The sequence below is a fragment of the Caloenas nicobarica genome, chromosome Z (genome assembly GCF_036013445.1).
Source record: "Caloenas nicobarica isolate bCalNic1 chromosome Z, bCalNic1.hap1, whole genome shotgun sequence".
NCBI classification, from domain to species: domain Eukaryota; kingdom Metazoa; phylum Chordata; class Aves; order Columbiformes; family Columbidae; genus Caloenas; species Caloenas nicobarica.
The window spans coordinates 8,728,153-8,752,664 of record NC_088284.1 but is presented as its reverse complement, the minus strand read 5'-3'; the positions used below and the strand labels follow the sequence as shown (position 1 = coordinate 8,752,664).

The following is a 24,512-nucleotide window of genomic DNA, read 5'->3' as shown; positions in this document are numbered from 1 at the left end:
GAGTGTTTCTTGATGAAGCTTCTGTGATGTCTTTGTTTCCCTTTCCTCAGTTTGAACTTCATTGTGATGGGGGATAAGAATTCTTTTCTAAGCTATTGCTTAATGAACAGTGAAAGAAATGCACCCAGAAGTTTTCTATATAGGATGATTTTTCTGTTTTCCAGTCGGGAAGTTTCTCCTGACCACGGTCCCTTTCTGCTGCACAGGGGAAGAAGTCCTCTGCAAAAAGTTCAGTTTTTCCAATTTTTACTGTTTGCGTGGTGAAATTCCTTTGTTTTGTTACGCCTTCATACTACTGCATTTTCTCTATTTCCCTCTCAGTTCTTTTTCTGTTGTTTGGTGGGGTCTGGTTTGGTCGTTACTTAATTACTGTTCATGCCTCATGTCTCTCCATTGTTTTCGCTATATTTTTCCATGGTCTATTTTGGTTTGGAGATCCCCAAACCAATGTGGTGCTGAGGACAGGTGGTGTCAGAGGAGGTTGCTCATGGCCTTGTCCAGCGATGCTTTTGGATATATCTCCAGCAATGAACATCACACAACCTCCCTGATCCCTCTTGTGGTGTTGTATCACCTTCATGGTAAAGACATTCATACTGTGTTTATTCTTTCGTGCTGCATGTCCCTGTGTTCCAGCTTGCGTTAGTACCTCTCCTCCTCTGTGTTTGTATTTGAGGAGGGTTTCGTTTCTTCAGCCGCCTCAGACAAAGCAGAATAAATGCGGCTCCCCCTACCTGGCATCACAGGGCCTTTGTGGTTGGAGGGAACATCAGGAGGACTGTAGGACAACCTGGAAGCTGCATCTGGAGAGGTCGTGCTGTTTACCTGAATACATCTGGTCCTGCTTGTTTTCTTACTCTGCAGCCTCATGGGAATTCCCCATGTGTGTTTGCACGGAGCAGTGTCCTTGCAGTGACGTGGTGGTGAAGATGGTGTGACCAGCATGGAGGACAAGCTCTGTGACGTGTTTAGGAGGAGCCCAGAGCTGCTGAACTTGTGTGTTGTCTTGCTCAGGCTACCTGGGGAGGGCAAAGCACCCACGGCAGATGTTTTAGGGGTGGTGGTTGGAGGGCGAAGGAGCAGCTGGTGCTGGTGACGCGTGGGTAGTTTTCTCCCGGGGAATGCTGTGCCGGTGTGTGCTGGTTGGTTTGGACCATGTTGGGTGTTGGCGTTTGGTGGACGCATCTTGTTTTTTTCTAAGGCTGTGTTGGGATGAAGAAGGCCCAGGACAACGTGCTCTGTGTAGTGAGGCAGGTCCCCATGGGCACCGCTGTGCGAGCACAGGCAGGAGTGTCCTGGGCCAGTCGTGGTGGTTGTAGGAGAGCAATGAGCAGTCCTGGGCATCTCCTGTGTTTTTTAGGGTTTTTGGAGTGTTTTGGGGTGTTTGGTAGCACTGGGCTGGTGTTTCTTGTCCAAGTGTACGCAGACCTTGATGTGTCCCCTTCTTGCCTCTTTGAGGTGCACCTTGTCCATAGCACCCTGCTTGGCCCAATGTCACCGTTTACTGCAGGGCGACAATAAACCGTGGCAGATGCTCTCGGTTAACCTCCCAGCCTCCCCGCTGAGGAAAGGGAATAGGAGGAAAAGGGAGAGAGACTTGCAAGGTGGAAGAAGTTAAAAATGCTTTACTACTGCTACTAATAAATAGAGAAAATAATACCAAATATAGAAAAGCAATCTTGAATTTCCCGGGGTAGCGCAGCGTTGCCAGGGGCGGAGCTGGCGTTGCTGCAGCGGCTGCAGGGCAGGCACCCGGAAGGCCTGGGCCGGACTCTGCAGTAAAGCGGGACTGGATTCAGGGATGCAGGGTCTGGAGCCAGGCCTGGGATCGCGGGCACAACAGGGAGGGTCCTCTTGAGATGCGGGCCGTGGTCGAAGAGAGCGAGACCCTCATCATCTCCCACTTTTCTCGGGTGTACGACGTATATGGTGTGGAATACTTAGTTGGTCAATTTTAGTCAGCTGTTCCGTTCGCCCCTCCTTGCAAATACGCCCGTGTCACTTATGGGACGTGCAAAATTTCTCAGTAACCTTGGCTGCCAAAGCTATAAGTCTAAACCTGGGACTCTTCTGCATATCATTGCTACCGTTACCAGCTCCAGAGCGAACAGCGTCTGCAAAAACACGCATCCAAATTCCGAAAAGTGCAGTTATTTAGAAGAACTTGGCCGAAAGGAAAGTTCACTAGAAGAGAAACCGGTGTTGTTTTTAAGAAAAGCAGGACACCCAAGCCGTGCTGTGGCATTGCTGACTGGTTGTTTGTGATGGGTGGTGTTTTGGGGATGGGTTTCATGTGTTGGCAGTGGGAGAGGGCTGGGAAGAGAGAGGGTGGGTGGTGGGAGAGGAGGAGCGCGCCGGGCAGGCGTCCTGTGGTCTGGGTGAGCGTGTGCTCCACGGGTCCAGCATCAGCGGGAGATGCCTGTGGGCTTGGAGGCCCATGGTGTGTCCCCAGCAGTGTCCTGCTGTCTGGAGCCTTTGCTGGGTCAGGAGGCGTCAGTGGGACAGGGTGCAGGAGGGGGGCTCATCCCCGGCAGCCTGCAGAGACCTTGTCTTTGCTTGTCAAGTGCATGCGTGATGACGATCTCTTTTCTTCTTTTGCTTATGCAAGAAGTCTTTATTTCCAACAAGTGAATAAATAATCGCTGTGAATAATATCGATACATAAATCAATGGCCAGCTAAATAAATAAATAAATAAATAAATAAATAAATAAATAAATAGTTAGAGCTCTGTGATAAATAGTCATTGGCGTGAGAGTCCCAGAGTGTCCATAGGGACCTTCCCCTCCCTCAGGGGAGGTCGCAGTCCAGACGGGCCCCATAACGCCGTGGGTGATAAGTACCAGCCGTATCCCCATCGCCTGGCGGCTCTCCGTGAGTGAGCGGCACAGCAGGTTCCTCCTCCTTCCATTCCAGCGGAGGTGGGTGTGCGGCCGTGCTGCAGCCTGGACCCCGCTGTGCTCACGCCCGTGTCGCCGTCGGCTCCTGTCTGGGAGCGGTGGGAGCGGCGCTGAGCCATCCCAGCCCGGGCTGCTGCGGCCTCTGCTCCGTCTGCAGCCGCTGGTGTTGGCTGGGAATGGGCGTTGGGCGCAGGCGGGTTTGGTGGAGGGCAGGAGCGGTTCGGCTCTTCATCTGCCCCATGAGTTCGTCCATGAGCTGGAAGCAGGCGTGAGCTTGGAGGCGGACGTGGTCCCAGGCGCAGGCGCTGTAACTGTGGGTGCGGAGGAAGTCCTGGATGTCCCCGAAGTATTTGTGGATGGTGAGCAGCAGGTTGCGGGGCCCGTGCCTTCTGAAGAGCGTCCTGTTGTGTGTCAGGCAGTGCTCCAGGTGGTGGATGAAGTGGTGGAGGCTGTTGAGGAGGTGGTCCCGTGGCTGGTGGTGCCAGTGCTGGGGGATGTTGTTGCTGCTGAGGATTTGCAAGAGGTGCTGGAGGATGGCGAGGGCGGCGGCGGGTTGTTGCGAGCGGGGGGCGTTGAGGAGGGTGTCGGGGAAGGAGGGCGCGTGCTGGCGGTGGCAGGGCTGTGTGGGGCTGGGAGCCATGGCCTGGAGGAGCTGGAGGCTGTCCCAGGGGAAGGTGGCGTGGCGGGGCCGCAGGTGGTGGCAGGCGGTGGCGGTGGCGAGAGCCGTGAGGAGGAGCAGGAGCGCCGGGGCGCCGTGCGGCAGGCGGGGCCGTGGGGTGTCGGGCGCAGCCATGGTGGGGCTGTGGGTGCTGCTGGGTGGTGCTGGGCAGGAGCCCGGTCAGGCTGGCTGGTGGTGCGGGTGGGCGCTGTGCTTGGGCTGCTGCTGTGTGCATGGCTTTATGTGGCGCCATGGCTTTCCTTTCATCATCTGAGCAGAATTTCCCTATTTCCATTTTCGGTTTCGCTTTCTGTTTGCTTTCTCCTCACCGCATTGGTTGTTCTTGTCAAGGTGTGAGCGGGTTGGCCCTGCCCTAGGGAAGAAGAGCTGTTTTTTCCCAGGGCTGCTGTCGGGGTGCGGGGGGAGCCTGGCTCCGCTGCTGCTGTGGTTCAGCGGGGGATGTGAAAGTGCGGCAGAGGCTTTTGGGGCAGCCGTGCTGGGGATGCACTTCAGGGTTTCCTTTTCGTCTGTCTTGGGAGTTGTCTTTTTAGGTTTTTATTTTCAAGTTTCTCTACCTACCAACATGTATTTTTCCTGTGGCATGCCCTGATAGTATATGTATATAGGAGCTAATGCACCTTTTCCTTCTATTTCTTATTGAGAAATATTTTAATGGAGTTGGTTTGTTTCTTTCTTTTTCTTTTTCTCTATAGCATCTGCAGCTTTGCAGGTGGAAGAATGTTTCCCCTTTCTGCAAATATCTTTCAGAATATTTTGGGGTTGTACTCGCTGAGGTATCTGTGTCCCCTCCAAGAGCAAGGCTCTTGTGGTGGAGCTGGGGTGAGAGAGGCTGCCATGAGTTTCATGAAGGGATTTGGAGCAGGGGAAAGGTGCGTGGTGTTGTCGGGCTGGGAGCCCCGGTCTTGTCAGGCAGCGTTGTGTTGGTGGGTGCTGTGCTTGGGGCGCTGTGATGTGCAGGATGATGTGACGTCCCTGGGTGCTGTCACTGCAGCAGGTAGCTGACCTTGGAGGTCCGTGGCTGCAGCTTGTCCGTGTTGCCGTGGAGCGGTTGATGCCACAAGGTGGTTTTCAAGCAGCGCCAAGGAGAGAGCAGCTGAGGGCAGGGAAACGTGGTGGGATGTATCCTGTGAGTGGTGTGCTACGGTGGATGGGTACAGCTATTGGGAAGGGACAGGCGGGGTAGGAGCTGGGGGTGGCACTGTGCGTAACGGAGGGGCTGGAGTGCATGGAGCTGGCAGTTGGCGATGGCAAAGTTGGGACCCTCTGGGTCAGGATTAACAGACAGACAAATAAAGCTGATGTCATCATGAGAGTCTGCTATAGGCCACCCAAGCAGGATGATGACGCTGCTCAGTTGTCCTTTAAGGAACTAAGCGAAGCCTCCGAGTCATCTGCCTTTGTCCTTATGGGGCCTTCAACTTGCCAGATGTCAACTGGGCATATCACACAGCTGGCACCAACAGGTCCAGAAGATTCCTAAAGCATCTGGACGATAAAGTCTTGTTATGGGTACTAAGGGGTCCGACAGGGAAAGGTGCCTCCTAGATTTAATTCTCAGTAACGGAGAGGGTCTCGTGAGGAAAAGTGGCAACTGGTGACTCTCTTGGCCACAGCGACCACTAAGGAATCAGGTTTGAAATCTTGGCTAATGGGAGGAAAACTGCCAGCAAGACCTCAACCCTAGATATGAGGAGAGCAGAACTGAGGCTGCTCAGAGAGCTACTGAGTAAGATTCCTTGGGAAGAAGCTTCCGAAGGTGTTGGGGTGCATCAGTGTTGGTCAGTTTTTAAGTACCACCTACTAAAAGCACATGAGCAGGGAATTCCAAAGTGCCGAAGATGTAGCAGGTGAGGCACAAAGCCAGCTTGGTTGAGCAGAGATCTTCTTGAAATATGGTGGAAAAAGAAGCTGTATGGTCATCGAAAACAAGGTCAGGCGTCATGGGAGCACTACAGAAATGTTGCTCGCCCTCGTAGGGAGGAAATTTGCACGGTCAGAGCTCAATTAGAATTGAAGCTGGCCAGTACTGTAAGGACAATAAAAAGGGCTTTTTAAGATATGTTAGCGGCAAAAGGCAAACTAGAAATAACATTGTGCCGTTACTCAATGAGCGTGGTCCCCTTGTTAGTTTATTGCTCTCTTCGCCTTGGACTTCAACAGCGAAGATGGACTTGGGGGCCCCCACAGCCCTGGGTTGAGAACCGTGGCAGCTTGAACAATAAACTCCCAATCATTCCGGAAGTGGTATGGGATTTTCTACTCCAGCCGTATCCCTGTAAGTCTGTGGGACCCGATGTGCTTCATCCGAGGGCGCTTAAAGAGCTGGCTGCCATCATAGCGAGACGTGTGTCTGTGATTTTTCAGTGTTCCTGGGCATCTGGAAAGGTCTCAGTTGACTGGAAGCTGGCAAATGTTGTCCCAATCTAGAAGAATGGCAAAAGGGCTGACCCTGACAACTACAGGCCTGTCAGCCTCGTTTCTGTTCCCGGCAAAATCATGGAGAAGATTGTTCTGGGAGTTACTGGAAAACATCTGAATGACAACGCTGTCGTTGGTCCCAGCTCGCACAGGTTCTTGAGTTGAAAGTCCTGCTTGACAAACTTAGTTCCTTTCTACGACAAGATTACCCACCTAGCTGACCAAGGGAAGCCTGTCGACGTGATCTTTTTGGATTTCAGTAAAGCCTTTTCTTCTGTCTCTCACAGCATCCTCCTGGACAAGATGTCCAGCCCGCAGCTGGATAAGCACACAATGCAGTGGGTGAGCAATTGGCTGACGGGCCGGGATCAAAGGGTTCTAGTAAATTGGGGTTATGTTGGGCTGGCAACCAGTGACTAGTGGGCTCCCCAGGGATCCATCTTAGGGCCAGCGCTCTTCAGTGTCGTAATAAATGACTTAGACTCAGGACTTGAGGGATTACTTAGTCCGTTTGCTGACGACACAAAATTGGTAGGAGCTGTTGATGCTTTCAAGGGTAGAGAGGCCCTGTAGTGGGATCTGGATGAACTGGAGAACTGGGCAGTCACCAACCGCATGAAGTTCAGCGATGGCAAGTGTTGGATTTTGCATCTGGGACCCGGCAACTTTGGCTGTACGTACAGACTGTGGCACGAGAGGCTGGAGAGAAGCTCTGCAGAGAAATCTGAGGGAGTTCTGGTGGATGGCAAGTTGAACATGAGCCAACAGTGTTTCCTGGCAGCCAGGAGGGCAACCGTGTCCTGGGTGCATGAAGCACAGCATGGCCAGCCGGGCAGGGAGGTGATTGTCCCGCTCTGCTCCGCACTGGTGCAGCCTCACCTGGAGCACTGTGTGCAGGTCTGGGCAGCACAGGACAAGAAAGGTATAAAGCTACTGGAGAGTGTCCAGAAGAGGCTACGAAGTTGGAGAAGGGTTTTGAGGAGAAGTCGTATGATGAGTGGCTAAAGTCACTTGGTTTGTTCAGCCTGGAGAAGATTCAGAAGAGACCTCATTGCAGTCTACAGTTTCTTCACAAGGGGATAAAGAGGGGCAGGTGCTGATCTCCTGTCTCTGGCAACCAATGGCAGAACCCGAAGGAATGGCAGGAAGATGTGCCGGGGGGGGCGTTAGGTTGGATGTTAGGAAAAGGTTCTTCCCCCAGAGGGTGGTGGAGCACTGGAACAGGCTCCCCAGGGAGATGTCACGGCCCCAAGCCTGACAGTGCTCAAGAAGAGACTGGACAACACCCTCAGACACATGGTGTGAACTGTGGGGTTGTCCTGTGCAGGGACAGGAGTAGGACTCGATGATCGTTGAGGGTCCCTTCCAGCTTAGGACATTCTGCGACTCTATGAAAGCGCCTCCTTGGGGAGGTGCCAAAGAGGGGAGTGGGCAGGGGCTGTGCAGAGCCCAGTTTGGAGTGGGGTTGGGCTGGGCGTTGAGTGGAGGGGGCTTCCCCCACCCCAAAGGTTTGTTGCTGTGCTTCTGAGACGAGAGGCACCACCAAGCTTTTTGCAGCAGGTCTTTATTTAGTGTTGAATAAATAGAGAGAAAGCATTGTCCAAATAAATAGAGGGAGGTGTATAAATAGGGGGGCGGTGGGTGGAGGCTGGGGGTGCAGGGCCGTTGTGGCAGCAGCTCTTGCGGTGGGTCAGAGGGCGTGAGGATGGAGGTGGGATGGGGCGGTGGTCCAGCGGTGGCGAGGCTGGTGTGCGTGGGGCCGTGCGGGTTGTTGGGGGTCGTTGGTCTAATTGGGGGTGGTGCCGGTGAGGTTGTGGAGGTGCTGGAAGCAGTCGTGAGCTTGGAGGCGGACGTGGTCCCAGGCGCAGGCGCTGTAACTGTGGTTGCGGAGGAAGTCCTGGATGTCCCCGAAGTATTTGTGGATGGTGAGCAGCAGGTTGCGGGGCCCTTGCCTTCTGAAGAGCGTCCTGTTGTGTGTCAGGCAGTGCTGGAGCTGCTGGCTGTGGTGCTGGAGGCTGTTGAGGAGGTGGTCCCGTGGCTGGTGGTGCCAGTGCTGGGGGATGTTGTTGCTGCTGAGGATTTGCAAGAGGTGCTGGAGGATGGCGAGGGCGGCGGCGGGTTGTTGCGAGCGGGGGGCGTTGAGGAGGGTGTCGGGGAAGGAGGGCGCGTGCTGGCGGTGGCAGGGCTGTGTGGGGCTGGGAGCCATGGCCTGGAGGAGCTGGAGGCTGTCCCAGGGGAAGGTGGCGTGGCGGGGCCGCAGGTGGTGGCAGGCGGTGGCGGTGGCGAGAGCCGTGAGGAGGAGCAGGAGCGCCGGGGCGCCGTGCGGCAGGCGGGGCCGTGGGGTGTCGGGCGCAGCCATGGTGGGGCTGTGGGTGCTGCTGGGTGGTGCTGGGCAGGAGCCCGGTCAGGCTGGCTGGTGGTGCGGGTGGGCGCTGTGCTTGGGCTGCTGCTGGCTCGCTGGCTTTATGTGTTGCCGCGGTTTCCCTTCCTGGCTTTCTGATGGCGGCGAGTTTCCGGCTGTGGTTTCCAGCGGTGGCTGGTGGCTGTGGTGGTCTTGGGGAAGTGCGTTGGTGGGGTGTCCGTGCGTGGGGCGGGCGGTGTTGGTGCTTTGCTGGTGGTGTGCTGGGGGCAGGTTGGCTGCAGTGGTGGTTGAGCGGGGGATGCGAAAGCGCTGGGGTGGTGGTGACACGTGGTGCCATCTTGCTGGTGATGTGTTTGTGGTTTTTCCTTTTCCTCTCGTGAGCGCTTGTGCCTGTTGTGTTTCACTGAATTTCCCTTTCTTTCTTAGTCTCTTTTCCTTGTGTAACACTCCAATTGTTTTTGTGGCTTTTTTACTTTCGGTGTCTTGGTCCTTTTTTTTGGTTTGTATGATTACATCATTACTTTTCTCATTCTGGGGTTTTACGAGATGTGTGTCAGGAATCTCAGGAGCTCTCTCTGTCCAGATGTCCTTTGAGGAGGTGGCCGTGGGTCTGAGGACTTGAACACCGAGTGTTTCTTGATGAAGCTTCTGTGATGTCTTTGTTTCCCTTTCCTCAGTTTGAACTTCATTGTGATGGGGGATAAGAATTCTTTTCTAAGCTATTGCTTAATGAACAGTGAAAGAAATGCACCCAGAAGTTTTCTATATAGGATGATTTTTCTGTTTTCCAGTCGGGAAGTTTCTCCTGACCACGGTCCCTTTCTGCTGCACAGGGGAAGAAGTCCTCTGCAAAAAGTTCAGTTTTTCCAATTTTTACTGTTTGCGTGGTGAAATTCCTTTGTTTTGTTACGCCTTCATACTACTGCATTTTCTCTATTTCCCTCTCAGTTCTTTTTCTGTTGTTTGGTGGGGTCTGGTTTGGTCGTTACTTAATTACTGTTCATGCCTCATGTCTCTCCATTGTTTTCGCTATATTTTTCCATGGTCTATTTTGGTTTGGAGATCCCCAAACCAATGTGGTGCTGAGGACAGGTGGTGTCAGAGGAGGTTGCTCATGGCCTTGTCCAGCGATGCTTTTGGATATATCTCCAGCAATGAACATCACACAACCTCCCTGATCCCTCTTGTGGTGTTGTATCACCTTCATGGTAAAGACATTCATACTGTGTTTATTCTTTCGTGCTGCATGTCCCTGTGTTCCAGCTTGTGTCAGTACCTCTCCTCCTCTGTGTTTGTATTTGAGGAGGGTTTCGTTTCTTCAGCCGCCTCAGACAAAGCAGAATAAATGCGGCTCCCCCTACCTGGCATCACAGGGCCTTTGTGGTTGGAGGGAACATCAGGAGGACTGTAGGACAACCTGGAAGCTGCATCTGGAGAGGTCGTGCTGTTTACCTGAATACATCTGGTCCTGCTTGTTTTCTTACTCTGCAGCCTCATGGGAATTCCCCATGTGTGTTTGCACGGAGCAGTGTCCTTGCAGTGACGTGGTGGTGAAGATGGTGTGACCAGCATGGAGGACAAGCTCTGTGACGTGTTTAGGAGGAGCCCAGAGCTGCTGAACTTGTGTGTTGTCTTGCTCAGGCTACCTGGGGAGGGCAAAGCACCCACGGCAGATGTTTTAGGGGTGGTGGTTGGAGGGCGAAGGAGCAGCTGGTGCTGGTGACGCGTGGGTAGTTTTCTCCCGGGGAATGCTGTGCCGGTGTGTGCTGGTTGGTTTGGACCATGTTGGGTGTTGGAGTTTGGTGGACGCATCTTGTTTTTTTCTAAGGCTGTGTTGGGATGAAGAAGGCCCAGGACAACGTGCTCTGTGTAGTGAGGCAGGTCCCTATGGGCACCGCTGTGCGAGCACAGGCAGGAGTGTCCTGGGCCAGTCGTGGTGGTTGTAGGAGAGCAATGAGCAGTCCTGGGCATCTCCTGTGTTTTTTAGGGTTTTTGGAGTGTTTTGGGGTGTTTGGTAGCACTGGGCTGGTGTTTCTTGTCCAAGTGTACGCAGACCTTGATGTGTCCCCTTCTTGCCTCTTTGAGGTGCACCTTGTCCATAGCACCCTGCTTGGCCCAATGTCACCGTTTACTGCAGGGCGACAATAAACCGTGGCAGATGCTCTCTGTTAACCCCCCAGCCTCCCCGCTGAGGAAAGGGAATAGGAGGAAAAGGGAGAGAGACTTGCAAGGTGGAAGAAGTTAAAAATGCTTTACTACTGCTACTAATAAATAGAGAAAATAATACCAAATATAGAAACGCAATCTTGAATTTCCCGGGGTAGCGCAGCGTTGCCTGGGGCGGAGCTGGCGTTGCTGCAGCGGCTGCAGGGCAGGCACCCGGAAGGCCTGGGCCGGACTCTGCAGTAAAGCGGGACTGGATTCAGGGATGCAGGGTCTGGAGCCAGGCCTGGGATCGCGGGCACAACAGGGAGGGTCCTCTTGAGATGCGGGCCGTGGTCGAAGAGAGCGAGACCCTCATCATCTCCCACTTTTCTCGGGTGTACGACGTATATGGTGTGGAATACTTAGTTGGTCAATTTTAGTCAGCTGTTCCGTTCGCCCCTCCTTGCAAATACGCCCGTGTCACTTATGGGACGTGCAAAATTTCTCAGTAAGCTTGGCTGCCAAAGCAATAAGTCTAAACCTGGGACTCTTCTGCATATCATTGCTACCGTTACCAGCTCCAGAGCGAACAGCGTCTGCAAAAACACGCATCCAAATTCCGAAAAGTGCAGTTATTTAGAAGAACTTGGCCGAAAGGAAAGTTCACTAGAAGAGAAACCGGTGTTGTTTTTAAGAAAAGCAGGACACCCAAGCCGTGCTGTGGCATTGCTGACTGGTTGTTTGTGATGGGTGGTGTTTTGGGGATGGGTTTCATGTGTTGGCAGTGGGAGAGGGCTGGGAAGAGAGAGGGTGGGTGGTGGGAGAGGAGGAGCGCGCCGGGCAGGCGTCCTGTGGTCTGGGTGAGCGTGTGCTCCACGGGTCCAGCATCAGCGGGAGATGCCTGTGGGCTTGGAGGCCCATGGTGTGTCCCCAGCAGTGTCCTGCTGTCCGGAGCCTTTGCTGGGTCAGGAGGCGTCAGTGGGACAGGGTGCAGGAGGGGGGCTCATCCCCGGCAGCCTGCAGAGACCTTGTCTTTGCTTGTCAAGTGCATGCGTGATGACGATCTCTTTTCTTCTTTTGCTTATGCAAGAAGTCTTTATTTCCAACAAGGGAATAAATAATCTCTGTGAATAATATCGATACATAAATCAATGGCCAGCTAAATAAATAAATAAATAAATAAATAAATAGTTAGAGCTCTGTGATAAATAGTCATTGGCGTGAGAGTCCCAGAGTGTCCATAGGGACCTTCCCCTCCCTCAGGGGAGGTCGCAGTCCAGACGGGCCCCATAACGCCGTGGGTGATAAGTACCAGCCGTATCCCCATCGCCTGGCGGCTCTCCGTGAGTGAGCGGCACAGCAGGTTCCTCCTCCTTCCATTCCAGCGGAGGTGGGTGTGCGGCCGTGCTGCAGCCTGGACCCCCCTGTGCTCACGCCCGTGTCGCCGTCGGCTCCTGTCTGGGAGCGGTGGGAGCGGCGCTGAGCCATCCCAGCCCGGGCTGCTGCGGCCTCTGCTCCGTCTGCAGCCGCTGGTGTTGGCTGGGAATGGGCGTTGGGCGCAGGCGGGTTTGGTGGAGGGCAGGAGCGGTTCGGCTCTTCATCTGCCCCATGAGTTCGTCCATGAGCTGGAAGCAGGCGTGAGCTTGGAGGCGGACGTGGTCCCAGGCACAGGCGCTGTAACTGTGGGTGCGGAGGAAGTCCTGGATGTCCCCGAAGTATTTGCGGATGGTGAGCAGCAGGTTGCGGGGCCCGTGCCTTCTGAAGAGCGTCCTGTTGTGTGTCAGGCAGTGCTCCAGGTGGTGGATGAAGTGGTGGAGGCTGTTGAGGAGGTGGTCCCGTGGCTGGTGGTGCCAGTGCTGGGGGATGTTGTTGCTGCTGAGGATTTGCAAGAGGTGCTGGAGGATGGCGAGGGCGGCGGCGGGTTGTTGCGAGCGGGGGGTGTTGAGGAGGGTGTCGGGGAAGGGAAGGAGGGCGCGTGCTGGCGGTGGCAGGGCTGTGTGGGGCTGGGAGCCATGGCCTGGAGGAGCTGGAGGCTGTCCCAGGGGAAGGTGGCGTGGCGGGGCTGCAGGTGGTGGCAGGCGGTGGCGGTGGCGAGAGCCGTGAGGAGGAGCAGGAGCGCCGGGGCGCCGTGCGGCAGGCGGGGCCGTGGGGTGTCGGGCGCAGCCATGGTGGGGCTGTGGGTGCTGCTGGGTGGTGCTGGGCAGGAGCCCGGTCAGGCTGGCTGGTGGTGCGGGTGGGCGCTGTGCTTGGGCTGCTGCTGTGTGCATGGCTTTATGTGGCGCCATGGCTTTCCTTTCATCATCTGAGCAGAATTTCCCTATTTCCATTTTCGGTTTCGCTTTCTGTTTGCTTTCTCCTCACCGCATTGGTTGTTCTTGTCAAGGTGTGAGCGGGTTGGCCCTGCCCTAGGGAAGAAGAGCTGTTTTTTTCCCAGGGCTGCTGTCGGGGTGCGGGGGGAGCCTGGCTCCGCTGCTGCTGTGGTTCAGCGGGGGATGTGAAAGTGCGGCAGAGGCTTTTGGGGCAGCCGTGCTGGGGATGCACTTCAGGGTTTCCTTTTCGTCTGTCTTGGGAGTTGTCTTTTTAGGTTTTTATTTTCAAGTTTCTCTACCTACCAACATGTATTTTTCCTGTGGCATGCCCTGATAGTATATGTATATAGGAGCTAATGCACCTTTTCCTTCTATTTCTTATTGAGAAATATTTTAATGGAGTTGGTTTGTTTCTTTCTTTTTCTCTATAGCATCTGCAGCTTTGCAGGTGGAAGAATGTTTCCCCTTTCTGCAAATATCTTTCAGAATATTTTGGGGTTGTACTCGCTGAGGTATCTGTGTCCCCTCCAAGAGCAAGGCTCTTGTGGTGGAGCTGGGGTGAGAGAGGCTGCCATGAGTTTCATGAAGGGATTTGGAGCAGGGGAAAGGTGCGTGGTGTTGTCGGGCTGGGAGCCCCGGTCTTGTCAGGCAGCGTTGTGTTGGTGGGTGCTGTGCTTGGGGCGCTGTGATGTGCAGGATGATGTGACGTCCCTGGGTGCTGTCACTGCAGCAGGTAGCTGACCTTGGAGGTCCGTGGCTGCAGCTTGTCCGTGTTGCCGTGGAGCAGTTGATGCCACAAGGTGGTTTTCAAGCAGCGCCAAGGAGAGAGCAGCTGAGGGCAGGGAAACGTGGTGGGATGTATCCTGTGAGTGGTGTGCCACAGTGGACGGGTACAGCTATTGGGAAGGGACAGGCGGGGTAGGAGCTGGGGGTGGCACTGTGCGTAACGGAGGGGCTGGAGTGCATGGAGCTGGCAGTTGGCGATGGCAAAGTTGGGACCCTCTGGGTCAGGATTAACAGACAGACAAATAAAGCTGATGTCATCATGAGAATCTGCTATAGGCCACCCAAGCAGGATGATGACGCTGCTCAGTTGTCCTTTAAGGAACTAAGCGAAGCCTCTGAGTCATCTGCCTTTGTCCTTATGGGGCCTTCAACTTGCCAGATGTCAGCTGGGCATATCACACAGCTGGCACCAACAGGTCCAGAAGATTCCTAAAGCATCTGGACGATAAAGTCTTGTTATGGGTACTAAGGGGTCCGACAGGGAAAGGTGCCTCCTAGATTTAATTCTCAGTAACGGAGAGGGTCTCGTGAGGAAAAGTGGCAACTGGTGACTCTCTTGGCCACAGCGACCACTAAGGAATCAGGTTTGAAATCTTGGCTAATGGGAGGAAAACTGCCAGCAAGACCTCAACCCTAGATATGAGGAGAGCAGAACTGAGGCTGCTCAGAGAGCTACTGAGTAAGATTCCTTGGGAAGAAGCTTCCGAAGGTGTTGGGGTGCATCAGTGTTGGTCAGTTTTTAAGTACCACCTACTAAAAGCACATGAGCAGGGAATTCCAAAATGCCGAAGATGTAGCAGGTGAGGCACAAAGCCAGCTTGGTTGAGCAGAGATCTTCTTGAAATATGGTGGAAAAAGAAGTTGTATGGTCATCGAAAACAAGGTCAGGCGTCATGGGAGCACTACAGAAATGTTGCTCGCCCTCGTAGGGAGGAAATTTGCACGGTCAGAGCTCAATTAGAATTGAAGCTGGCCAGTACTGTAAGGACAATAAAAAGGGCTTTTTAAGATATGTTAGCGGCAAAAGGCAAACTAGAAATAACATTGTGCCGTTACTCAATGAGCGTGGTCCCCTTGTTAGTTTATTGCTCTCTTCGCCTTGGACTTCAACAGCGAAGATGGACTTGGGGGCCCCCACAGCCCTGGGTTGAGAACCGTGGCAGCTTGAACAATAAACTCCCAATCATTCCGGAAGTGGTATGGGATTTTCTACTCCAGCCGTATCCCTGTAAGTCTGTGGGACCCGATGTGATTCGTCCGAGGGCGCTTAAAGAGCTGGCTGCCGTCATAGCGAGACGTGTGTCTGTGATTTTTCAGTGTTCCTGGGCATCTGGAGAGGTCTCAGTTGACTGGAAGCTGGCAAATGTTGTCCCAATCTAGAAGAATGGCAAAAGGGCTGACCCTGACAACTACAGGCCTGTCAGCCTCGTTTCTGTTCCCGGCAAAATCATGGAGAAGATTGTTCTGGGAGTTACTGGAAAACATCTGAATGACAACGCAGTCGTTGGTCCCAGCTCGCACAGGTTCTTGAGTTGAAAGTCCTGCTTGACAAACTTCGTTCCTTTCTACGACAAGATTACCCACCTAGCTGACCAAGGGAAGCCTGTCGACGTGATCTTTTTGGATTTCAGTAAAGCCTTTTCTTCTGTCTCTCACAGCATCCTCCTGGACAAGATGTCCAGCCCGCAGCTGGATAAGCACACAATGCAGTGGGTGAGCAATTGGCTGACGGGCCGGGATCAAAGGGTTCTAGTAAATTGGGGTTATGTTGGGCTGGCAACCAGTGACTAGTGGGCTCCCCAGGGATCCATCTTAGGGCCAGCGCTCTTCAGTGTCATAATAAATGACTTAGACTCAGGACTTGAGGGATTACTTAGTCCGTTTGCTGATGACACAAAATTGGTAGGAGCTGTTGATGCTTTCAAGGGTAGAGAGGCCCTGTAGTGGGATCTGGATGAACTGGAGAACTGGGCAGTCACCAACCGCATGAAGTTCAGCGATGGCAAGTGTTGGATTTTGCATCTGGGACCCGGCAACTTTGGCTGTACGTACAGACTGTGGCACGAGAGGCTGGAGAGAAGCTCTGCAGAGAAATCTGAGGGAGTTCTGGTGGATGGCAAGTTGAACATGAGCCAACAGTGTTTCCTGGCAGCCAGGAGGGCAACCGTGTCCTGGGTGCATGAAGCACAGCATGGCCAGCCGGGCAGGGAGGTGATTGTCCCGCTCTGCTCCGCACTGGTGCAGCCTCACCTGGAGCACTGTGTGCAGGTCTGGGCAGCACAGGACAAGAAAGGTATAAAGCTACTGGAGAGTGTCCAGAAGAGGCTACGAAGTTGGAGAAGGGTTTTGAGGAGAAGTCGTATGATGAGTGGCTAAAGTCACTTGGTTTGTTCAGCCTGGAGAAGATTCAGAAGAGACCTCATTGCAGTCTACAGTTTCTTCACAAGGGGATAAAGAGGGGCAGGTGCTGATCTCCTGTCTCTGGCAACCAATGGCAGAACCCGAAGGAATGGCAGGAAGATGTGCCGGGGGGGGCGTTAGGTTGGATGTTAGGAAAAGGTTCTTCCCCCAGAGGGTGGTGGAGCACTGGAACAGGCTCCCCAGGGGAGATGTCATGGCCCCAAGCCTGACAGTGCTCAAGAAGAGACTGGACAACACCCTCAGACACATGGTGTGAACTGTGGGGTTGTCCTGTGCAGGGACAGGAGTAGGACTCGATGATCGTTGAGGGTCCCTTCCAGCTTAGGACATTCTGCGACCCTATGAAAGCGCCTCCTTGGGGAGGTGCCAAAGAGGGGAGTGGGCAGGGGCTGTGCAGAGCCCAGTTTGGAGTGGGGTTGGGCTGGGTGTTGAGTGGAGGGGGCTTCCCCCAGCCCAAAGGTTTGTTGCTGTGCTTCTGAGACGAGAGGCACCACCAAGCTTTTTGCAGCAGGTCTTTATTTAGTGTTGAATAAATAGAGAGAAAGCATTGTCCAAATAAATAGAGGGAGGTGTATAAATAGGGGGGCGGTGGGTGGAGGCTGGGGGTGCAGGGCCGTTGTGGCAGCAGCTCTTGCGGTGGGTCAGGGGGCGTGAGGATGGAGGTGGGATGGGGCGGTGGTCCAGCGGTGGCGAGGCTGGTGTGCGTGGGGCCGTGCGGGTTGTTGGGGGTCGTTGGTCTAATTGGGGGTGGTGCTGGTGAGGTTGTGGAGGTGCTGGAAGCAGTCGTGAGCTTGGAGGCGGACGTGGTCCCAGGCACAGGCGCTGTAACTGTGGTTGCGGAGGAAGTCCTGGATGTCCCCGAAGTATTTGTGGATGGTGAGCAGCAGGTTGCGGGGCCCTTGCCTTCTGAAGAGCGTCCTGTTGTGTGTCAGGCAGTGCTGGAGCTGCTGGCTGTGGTGCTGGAGGCTGTTGAGGAGGTGGTCCCGTGGCTGGTGGTGCCAGTGCTGGGGGATGTTGTTGCTGCTGAGGATTTGCAAGAGGTGCTGGAGGATGGCGAGGGCGGCGGCGGGTTGTTGCGAGCGGGGGGCGTTGAGGAGGGTGTCGGGGAAGGAGGGCGCGTGCTGGTGGTGGCAGGGCTGTGTGGGGCTGGGAGCCATGGCCTGGAGGAGCTGGAGGCTGTCCCAGGGGAAGGTGGCGTGGCGGGGCCGCAGGTGGTGGCAGGCGGTGGCGGTGGCGAGAGCCGTGAGGAGGAGCAGGAGCGCCGGGGCGCCGTGCGGCAGGCGGGGCCGTGGGGTGTCGGGCGCAGCCATGGTGGGGCTGTGGGTGCTGCTGGGTGGTGCTGGGCAGGAGCCCGGTCAGGCTGGCTGGTGGTGCGGGTGGGCGCTGTGCTTGGGCTGCTGCTGGCTCGCTGGCTTTATGTGTTGCCGCGGTTTCCCTTCCTGGCTTTCTGATGGCGGCGAGTTTCCGGCTGTGGTTTCCAGCGGTGGCTGGTGGCTGTGGTGGTCTTGGGGAAGTGCGTTGGTGGGGTGTCCGTGCGTGGGGCGGGCGGTGTTGGTGCTTTGCTGGTGGTGTGCTGGGGGCAGGTTGGCTGCAGTGGTGGTTGAGCGGGGGATGCGAAAGCGCTGGGGTGGTGGTGACACGTGGTGCCATCTTGCTGGTGATGTGTTTGTGGTTTTTCCTTTTCCTCTCGTGAGCGCTTGTGCCTGTTGTGTTTCACTGAATTTCCCTTTCTTTCTTAGTCTCTTTTCCTTGTGTAACACTCCAATTGTTTTTGTGGCTTTTTTACTTTCGGTGTCTTGGTCCTTTTTTTTGGTTTGTATGATTACATCATTACTTTTCTCATTCTGGGGTTTTACGAGATGTGTGTCAGGAATCTCAGGAGCTCTCTCTGTCCAGATGTCCTTTGAGGAGGTGGCCGTGGGTCTGAGGACTTGAACACCGAGTGTTTCTTGATGAAGCTTCTGTGATGTCTTTGTTTCCCTTTCCTCAGTTTGAACTTCATTGTGATGGGGGATAAGAATTCTTTTCTAAGCTATTGCTTAATGAACAGTGAAAGAAATGCACCCAGAAGTTTTCTATATAGGATGATTTTTCTGTTTTCCAGTCGGGAAGTTTCTCATGACCACGGTCCCTTTCTGCTGCACAGGGGAAGAAGTCCTCTGCAAAAAGTTCAGTTTTTCCAATTTTTACTGTTTGCGTGGTGAAATTCCTTTGTTTTGTTACGCCTTCATACTACTGCATTTTCTCTATTTCCCTCTCAGTTCTTTTTCTGTTGTTTGGTGGGGTCTGGTTTGGTCGTTACTTAATTACTGTTCATGCCTCATGTCTTTCCATTGTTTTCGCTATATTTTTCCATGGTCTATTTTGGTTTGGAGATCCCCAAACCAATGTGGTGCTGAGGACAGGTGGTGTCAGAGGAGGTTGCTCATGGCCTTGTCCAGCGATGCTTTTGGATATATCTCCAGCAATGAACATCACACAACCTCCCTGATCCCTCTTGTGGTGTTGTATAACCTTCATGGTAAAGACATTCATACTGCGTTTATTCTTTCGTGCTGCATGTCCCTGTGTTCCAGCTTGCGTCAGTACCTCTCCTCCTCTGTGTTTGTATTTGAGGAGGGTTTCGTTTCTTCAGCCGCCTCAGACAAAGCAGAATAAATGCGGCTCCCCCTACCTGGCATCACAGGGCCTTTGTGGTTGGAGGGAACATCAGGAGGACTGTAGGACAACCTGGAAGCTGCATCTGGAGAGGTCGTGCTGTTTACCTGAATACATCTGGTCCTGCTTGTTTTCTTACTCTGCAGCCTCATGGGAATTCCCCATGTGTGTTTGCACGGAGCAGTGTCCTTGCAGTGACGTGGTGGTGAAGATGGTGTGACCAGCATGGAGGACAAGCTCTGTGACGTGTTTAGGAGGAGCCCAGAGCTGCTGAACTTGTGTGTTGTCTTGCTCAGGCTACCTGGGGAGGGCAAAGCACCCACGGCAGATGTTTTAGGGGTGGTGGTTGGAGGGCGAAGGAGCAGCTGGTGCTGGTGACGCGTGGGTAGTTTTCTCCCGGTGAATGCTGTGCTGGTGTGTGCTGGTTGGTTTGGACCATGTTGGGTGTTGGCGTTTGGTGGACGCATCTTGTTTTTTTCTAAGGCTGTGTTGGGATGAAGAAGGCCCAGGACAACGTGCTCTGTGTAGTGAGGCAGGTCCCCATGGGCACCGCTGTGCGAGCACAGGCAGGAGTGTCCTGGGCCAGTCGTGGTGGTTGTAGGAGAGCAATGAGCAGTCCTGGGCATCTCCTGTGTTTTTTAGTGTTTTTGGAGTGTTTTGGGGTGTTTGGTAGCACTGGGCTGGTGTTTCTTGTCCAAGCGTCCGCAGGCCTTGATGTGTCCCCTTCTTGCCTCTTTGAGGTGCACCTTGTCCATAGCACCCTGCTTGGCCCAATGTCACCGTTTACTGCAGGGCGACAATAAACCGTGGCAGATGCTCTCTGTTAACCTCCCAGCCTCCCCGCTGAGGAAAGGGAATAGGAGGAAAAGGGAGAGAGACTTGCAAGGTGGAAGAAGTTAAAAATGCTTTACTACTGCTACTAATAAATAGAGAAAATAATACCAAATATAGAAACGCAATCTTGAATTTCCCGGGGTAGCGCAGCGTTGCCTGGGGCGGAGCTGGCGTTGCTGCAGCGGCTGCAGGGCAGGCACCCGGAAGGCCTGGGCCGGACTCTGCAGTAAAGCGGGACTGGATTCAGGGATGCAGGGTCTGGAGCCAGGCCTGGGATCGCGGGCACAACAGGGAGGGTCCTCTTGAGATGCGGGCCGTGGTCGAAGAGAGCGAGACCCTCGTCATCTCCCACTTTTCTCGGGTGTACGACGTATATGGTGTGGAATACTTAGTTGGTCAATTTTAGTCAGCTGTTCCGTTCGCCCCTCCTTGCAAATACGCCCGTGTCACTTATGGGACGTGCAAAATTTCTCAGTAAGCTTGGCTGCCAAAGCAATAAGTCTAAACCTGGGACTCTTCTGCATATCATTGCTACCGTTACCAGCTCCAGAGCGAACAGCGTCTGCAAAAACACGCATCCAAATTCCGAAAAGTGCAGTTATTTAGAAGAACTTGGCCGAAAGGAAAGTTCACTAGAAGAGAAACCGGTGTTGTTTTTAAGAAAAGCAGGACACCCAAGCCATGCTGTGGCATTGCTGACTGGTTGTTTGTGATGGGTGGTGTTTTGGGGATGGGTTTCATGTGTTGGCAGTGGGAGAGGGCTGGGAAGAGAGAGGGTGGGTGGTGGGAGAGGAGGAGCGCGCCGGGCAGGCGTCCTGTGGTCTGGGTGAGCGTGTGCTCCACGGGTCCAGCATCAGCGGGAGATGCCTGTGGGCTTGGAGGCCCATGGTGTGTCCCCAGCAGTGTCCTGCTGTCCGGAGCCTTTGCTGGGTCAGGAGGCGTCAGTGGGACAGGGTGCAGGAGGGGGGCTCATCCCCGGCAGCCTGCAGAGACCTTGTCTTTGCTTGTCAAGTGCATGCGTGATGACGATCTCTTTTCTTCTTTTGCTTATGCAAGAAGTCTTTATTTCCAACAAGGGAATAAATAATCTCTGTGAATAATATCGATACATAAATCAATGGCCAGCTAAATAAATAAATAAATAAATAAATAAATAGTTAGAGCTCTGTGATAAATAGTCATTGGCGTGAGAGTCCCAGAGTGTCCATAGGGACCTTCCCCTCCCTCAGGGGAGGTCGCAGTCCAGACGGGCCCCATAACGCCGTGGGTGATAAGTACCAGCCGTATCCCCATCGCCTGGCGGCTCTCCGTGAGTGAGCGGCACAGCAGGTTCCTCCTCCTTCCATTCCAGCGGAGGTGGGTGTGCGGCCGTGCTGCAGCCTGGACCCCCCTGTGCTCACGCCCGTGTCGCCGTCGGCTCCTGTCTGGGAGCGGTGGGAGCGGCGCTGAGCCATCCCAGCCCGGGCTGCTGCGGCCTCTGCTCCGTCTGCAGCCGCTGGTGTTGGCTGGGAATGGGCGTTGGGCGCAGGCGGGTTTGGTGGAGGGCAGGAGCGGTTCGGCTCTTCATCTGCCCCATGAGTTCGTCCATGAGCTGGAAGCAGGCGTGAGCTTGGAGGCGGACGTGGTCCCAGGCACAGGCGCTGTAACTGTGGGTGCGGAGGAAGTCCTGGATGTCCCCAAAGTATTTGTGGATGGTGAGCAGCAGGTTGCGGGGCCCGTGCCTTCTGAAGAGCGTCCTGTTGTGTGTCAGGCAGTGCTCCAGGTGGTGGATGAAGTGGTGGAGGCTGTTGAGGAGGTGGTCCCGTGGCTGGTGGTGCCAGTGCTGGGGGATGTTGTTGCTGCTGAGGATTTGCAAGAGGTGCTGGAGGATGGCGAGGGCGGCGGCGGGTTGTTGCGAGCGGGGGGCGTTGAGGAGGGTGTCGGGGAAGGAGGGCGCGTGCTGGCGGTGGCAGGGCTGTGTGGGGCTGGGAGCCATGGCCTGGAGGAGCTGGAGGCTGTCCCAGGGGAAGGTGGCGTGGCGGGGCCGCAGGTGGTGGCAGGCGGTGGCGGTGGCGAGAGCCGTGAGGAGGAGCAGGAGCGCCGGGGCGCCGTGCGGCAGGCGGGGCCGTGGGGTGTCGGGCGCAGCCATGGTGGGGCTGTGGGTGCTGCTGGGTGGTGCTGGGCAGGAGCCCGGTCAGGCTGGCTGGTGGTGCGGGTGGGCGCTGTGCTTGGGCTGCTGCTGTGTGCATGGCTTTATGTGGCGCCATGGCTTTCCTTTCATCATCTGAGCAGAATTTCCCTATTTCCATTTTCGGTTTCGCTTTCTGTTTGCTTTCTCCTCACCGCATTGGTTGTTCTTGTCAAGGTGTGAGCGGGTTGGCCCTGCCCTAGGGAAGAAGAGCTGTTTTTTTCCCAGGGCTGCTGTCGGGGTGCGGGGGGAGCCTGGCTCCGCTGCTGCTGTGGTTCAGCGGGGGATGTGAAAGTGCGGCAGAGGCTTTTGGGGCAGCCGTGCTGGGGATGCACTTCAGGGTTTCCTTTTCGTCTGTCTTGGGAGTTGTCTTTTTAGGTTTTTATTTTCAAGTTTCTCTACCTACCAACATGTATTTTTCCTGTGGCATGCCCTGATAGTATATGTATATAGGAGCTAATGCACCTTTTCCTTCTATTTCTTATTGAGAAATATTTTAATGGAGTTGGTTTGTTTCTTTCTTTTTCTTTTTCTCTATAGCATCTGCAGCTTTGCAGGTGGAAGAATGTTTCCCCTTTCTGCAAATATCTTTCAGAATATTTTGGGGTTGCATTCACTGTGGTATTTGTGTCCATTCCCGGGCCAAGGATCTTGTGGCGGTGATGGTTTGAGAGAGGCTGCCATGAGTTTCATGAAGGGATTTGGAGCAGGGGAAAGGTGCGTGGTGTTGTCGGGCTGGGAGCCCCGGTCTTGTCAGGCAGCGTTGTGTTGGTGGGTGCTGTGCTTGGGGCGCTGTGATGTGCAGGATGATGTGACGTCCCTGGGTGCTGTCACTGCAGCAGGTAGCTGACCTTGGAGGTCCGTGGCTGCAGCTTGTCCGTGTTGCCGTGGAGCGGTTGATGCCACAAGGTGGTTTTCAAGCAGCGCCAAGGAGAGAGCAGCTGAGGGCAGGGAAACGTGGTGGGATGTATCCTGTGAGTGGTGTGCCACAGTGGACGGGTACAGCTATTGGGAAGGGACAGGCGGGGTAGGAGCTGGGGGTGGCACTGTGCGTAACGGAGGGGCTGGAGTGCATGGAGCTGGCAGTTGGCGATGGCAAAGTTGGGACCCTCTGGGTCAGGATTAACAGACAGACAAATAAAGCTGATGTCATCATGAGAATCTGCTATAGGCCACCCAAGCAGGATGATGACGCTGCTCAGTTGTCCTTTAAGGAACTAAGCGAAGCCTCCGAGTCATCTGCCTTTGTCCTTATGGGGCCTTCAACTTGCCAGATGTCAACTGGGCATATCACACAGCTGGCACCAACAGGTCCAGAAGATTCCTAAAGCATCTGGACGATAAAGTCTTGTTATGGGTACTAAGGGGTCCGACAGGGAAAGGTGCCTCCTAGATTTAATTCTCAGTAACGGAGAGGGTCTCGTGAGGAAAAGTGGCAACTGGTGACTCTCTTGGCCACAGCGACCACTAAGGAATCAGGTTTGAAATCTTGGCTAATGGGAGGAAAACTGCCAGCAAGACACATTTTTATGAGATTTTTTTTATTTTTCTTTTTTTCTTTAGTATGTGCAGCTTTGCAGCTGGGAGAATTTTTTTCTTTATGGAAATATCTTGCAGAATATTTCTGGCGTCGTCTGTTTTGCCCCCTGAGTTATTTGTTCCCAGTGTGGCGTTATTTATAAATAAATGCATAATTGCTGCAAGCGATTGTTCATCCATAATTCAGGTAATGATTGTGCTTTCTAGATTTTGGGGTTTTGTTGTTGTGTTTGGTGTCTGGGAAGCAGGAGTGCGTGGGAATATTTGTCTTGGAGGTGCTGGCCCGCTTACATCTAGAAAGTGAAAGTGGGCAGAGTCTCAAGTGCAGTCGTCACTGCTTCCTGGGAGGCTTCCAGCAGCCAGAGATGCTGAGCTGCCGCTGGCTGTTGACACCACAGGAACCGGGGTTTCCCCTGAGACTTGGGAGGGAGTTCTTTTTTTAATTAAGCTCAATTCATGTGTATGTTGATGCCGTAAAATCTCACTGTGTTACTGTGACGCTTTTTAATTTAAAAAAAAAAAATTATTGTTGTGTGTATTACATTGGGAAATGTTATCTTTTCTGTTAGCCTGTTGCAGGCTGCCTCTGTAGCGGAGATCTTACAAATGCCTTAGCTGGTGTGTGCAGTACCTAGCAAGCTGCTTGATGGAGCTTAAATCTATGATGTCAGATCACCTATCTTTTTTCAGTCTTTTCCATTCCCACTTTTTGAGTGTATTCCTGATATTTCAGTTTTGACATTCTCCTGCATGCCTTCTGTAGGTCAGGAAATAGCCATGTTATCTGAAGAGCGCAGTACCTCTTTTGATGTTTTCCTATGGACGGGAATGAAATGCAAAGATAACTGGCTCGCACTCGTATTTTCTAATAATTTCGTCTTTTGAATGTGTGTGTGCATAGGGATATGCAGTGCTGATGTTGTTTTCCCCTATAGTGGGAATAATTGCATTCCTTATGCCCTGTTTGCATGCAGGTTTGGTTGTATTTTGTCCAATTTATATAGGGGAAAATGCTAGTGTGTCAGTTCCAGTTCATATCCACCAAATCTTGTTCAGATCTCTTCTCCAAATCTGCTCTTTGTGGCGTTTTTGTCGGAAGGAGATGGGAGCACTGCTTTTGAGTGACTTACTAAGACTTTTAATGTGAATTTGGTTGTGTTTTGTTAAGTAATTAATACCAGAGTTGATAAGGTGGAATTACCTGGGAAGGAAAGGATGATGAAATATGCCACTGTTTCAAGTTACGGAAGGCACCTGCAGTACTAAATCTTTGCTGGATTATTTCACATTTAGTG

General features: G+C 53.7%; 5 protein-coding genes and 1 pseudogene across 7 annotated transcripts in view; 1 reads left to right on the top strand and 5 right to left on the bottom strand.

The window, feature by feature from the left end:
* UBAP2 (ubiquitin associated protein 2) overlaps window positions 1-24,512 on the top strand; it is a 181,886-nt gene that overhangs the window by 147,901 nt on the left and 9,473 nt on the right. The window lies entirely within an intron of this gene.
* LOC136001375 (interferon-like) lies at window positions 2,961-3,692 on the bottom strand. The gene has a single exon (XM_065655643.1). It carries the CDS (start codon window positions 3,690-3,692, stop codon window positions 2,961-2,963), a length of 732 nt encoding a protein of 243 aa, XP_065511715.1.
* Window positions 7,783-8,355, bottom strand: LOC136002067 (interferon-like). Its single transcript, XM_065656899.1, has one exon. It carries the CDS (start codon window positions 8,353-8,355, stop codon window positions 7,783-7,785), a length of 573 nt encoding a protein of 190 aa, XP_065512971.1.
* LOC136001374 (interferon-like) lies at window positions 11,934-12,670 on the bottom strand (annotated as a pseudogene).
* Window positions 16,757-17,329, bottom strand: LOC136002054 (interferon-like). Its single transcript, XM_065656887.1, has one exon. The coding sequence runs from the start codon at window positions 17,327-17,329 to the stop codon at window positions 16,757-16,759; it is 573 nt and encodes a 190-aa protein (XP_065512959.1).
* Window positions 20,908-21,639, bottom strand: LOC136002516 (interferon-like). Its single transcript, XM_065657633.1, has one exon. It carries the CDS (start codon window positions 21,637-21,639, stop codon window positions 20,908-20,910), a length of 732 nt encoding a protein of 243 aa, XP_065513705.1.

Coding starts and splice junctions, on each gene's coding strand:
- LOC136002067 (XM_065656899.1), bottom strand. CDS start 8,355: ATGGCTGCGCCCGACACCCCACGGCCCCGCCTGCCGCACGGCGCCCCG.
- LOC136002054 (XM_065656887.1), bottom strand. CDS start 17,329: ATGGCTGCGCCCGACACCCCACGGCCCCGCCTGCCGCACGGCGCCCCG.
- LOC136002516 (XM_065657633.1), bottom strand. CDS start 21,639: ATGGCTGCGCCCGACACCCCACGGCCCCGCCTGCCGCACGGCGCCCCG.
- LOC136001375 (XM_065655643.1), bottom strand. CDS start 3,692: ATGGCTGCGCCCGACACCCCACGGCCCCGCCTGCCGCACGGCGCCCCG.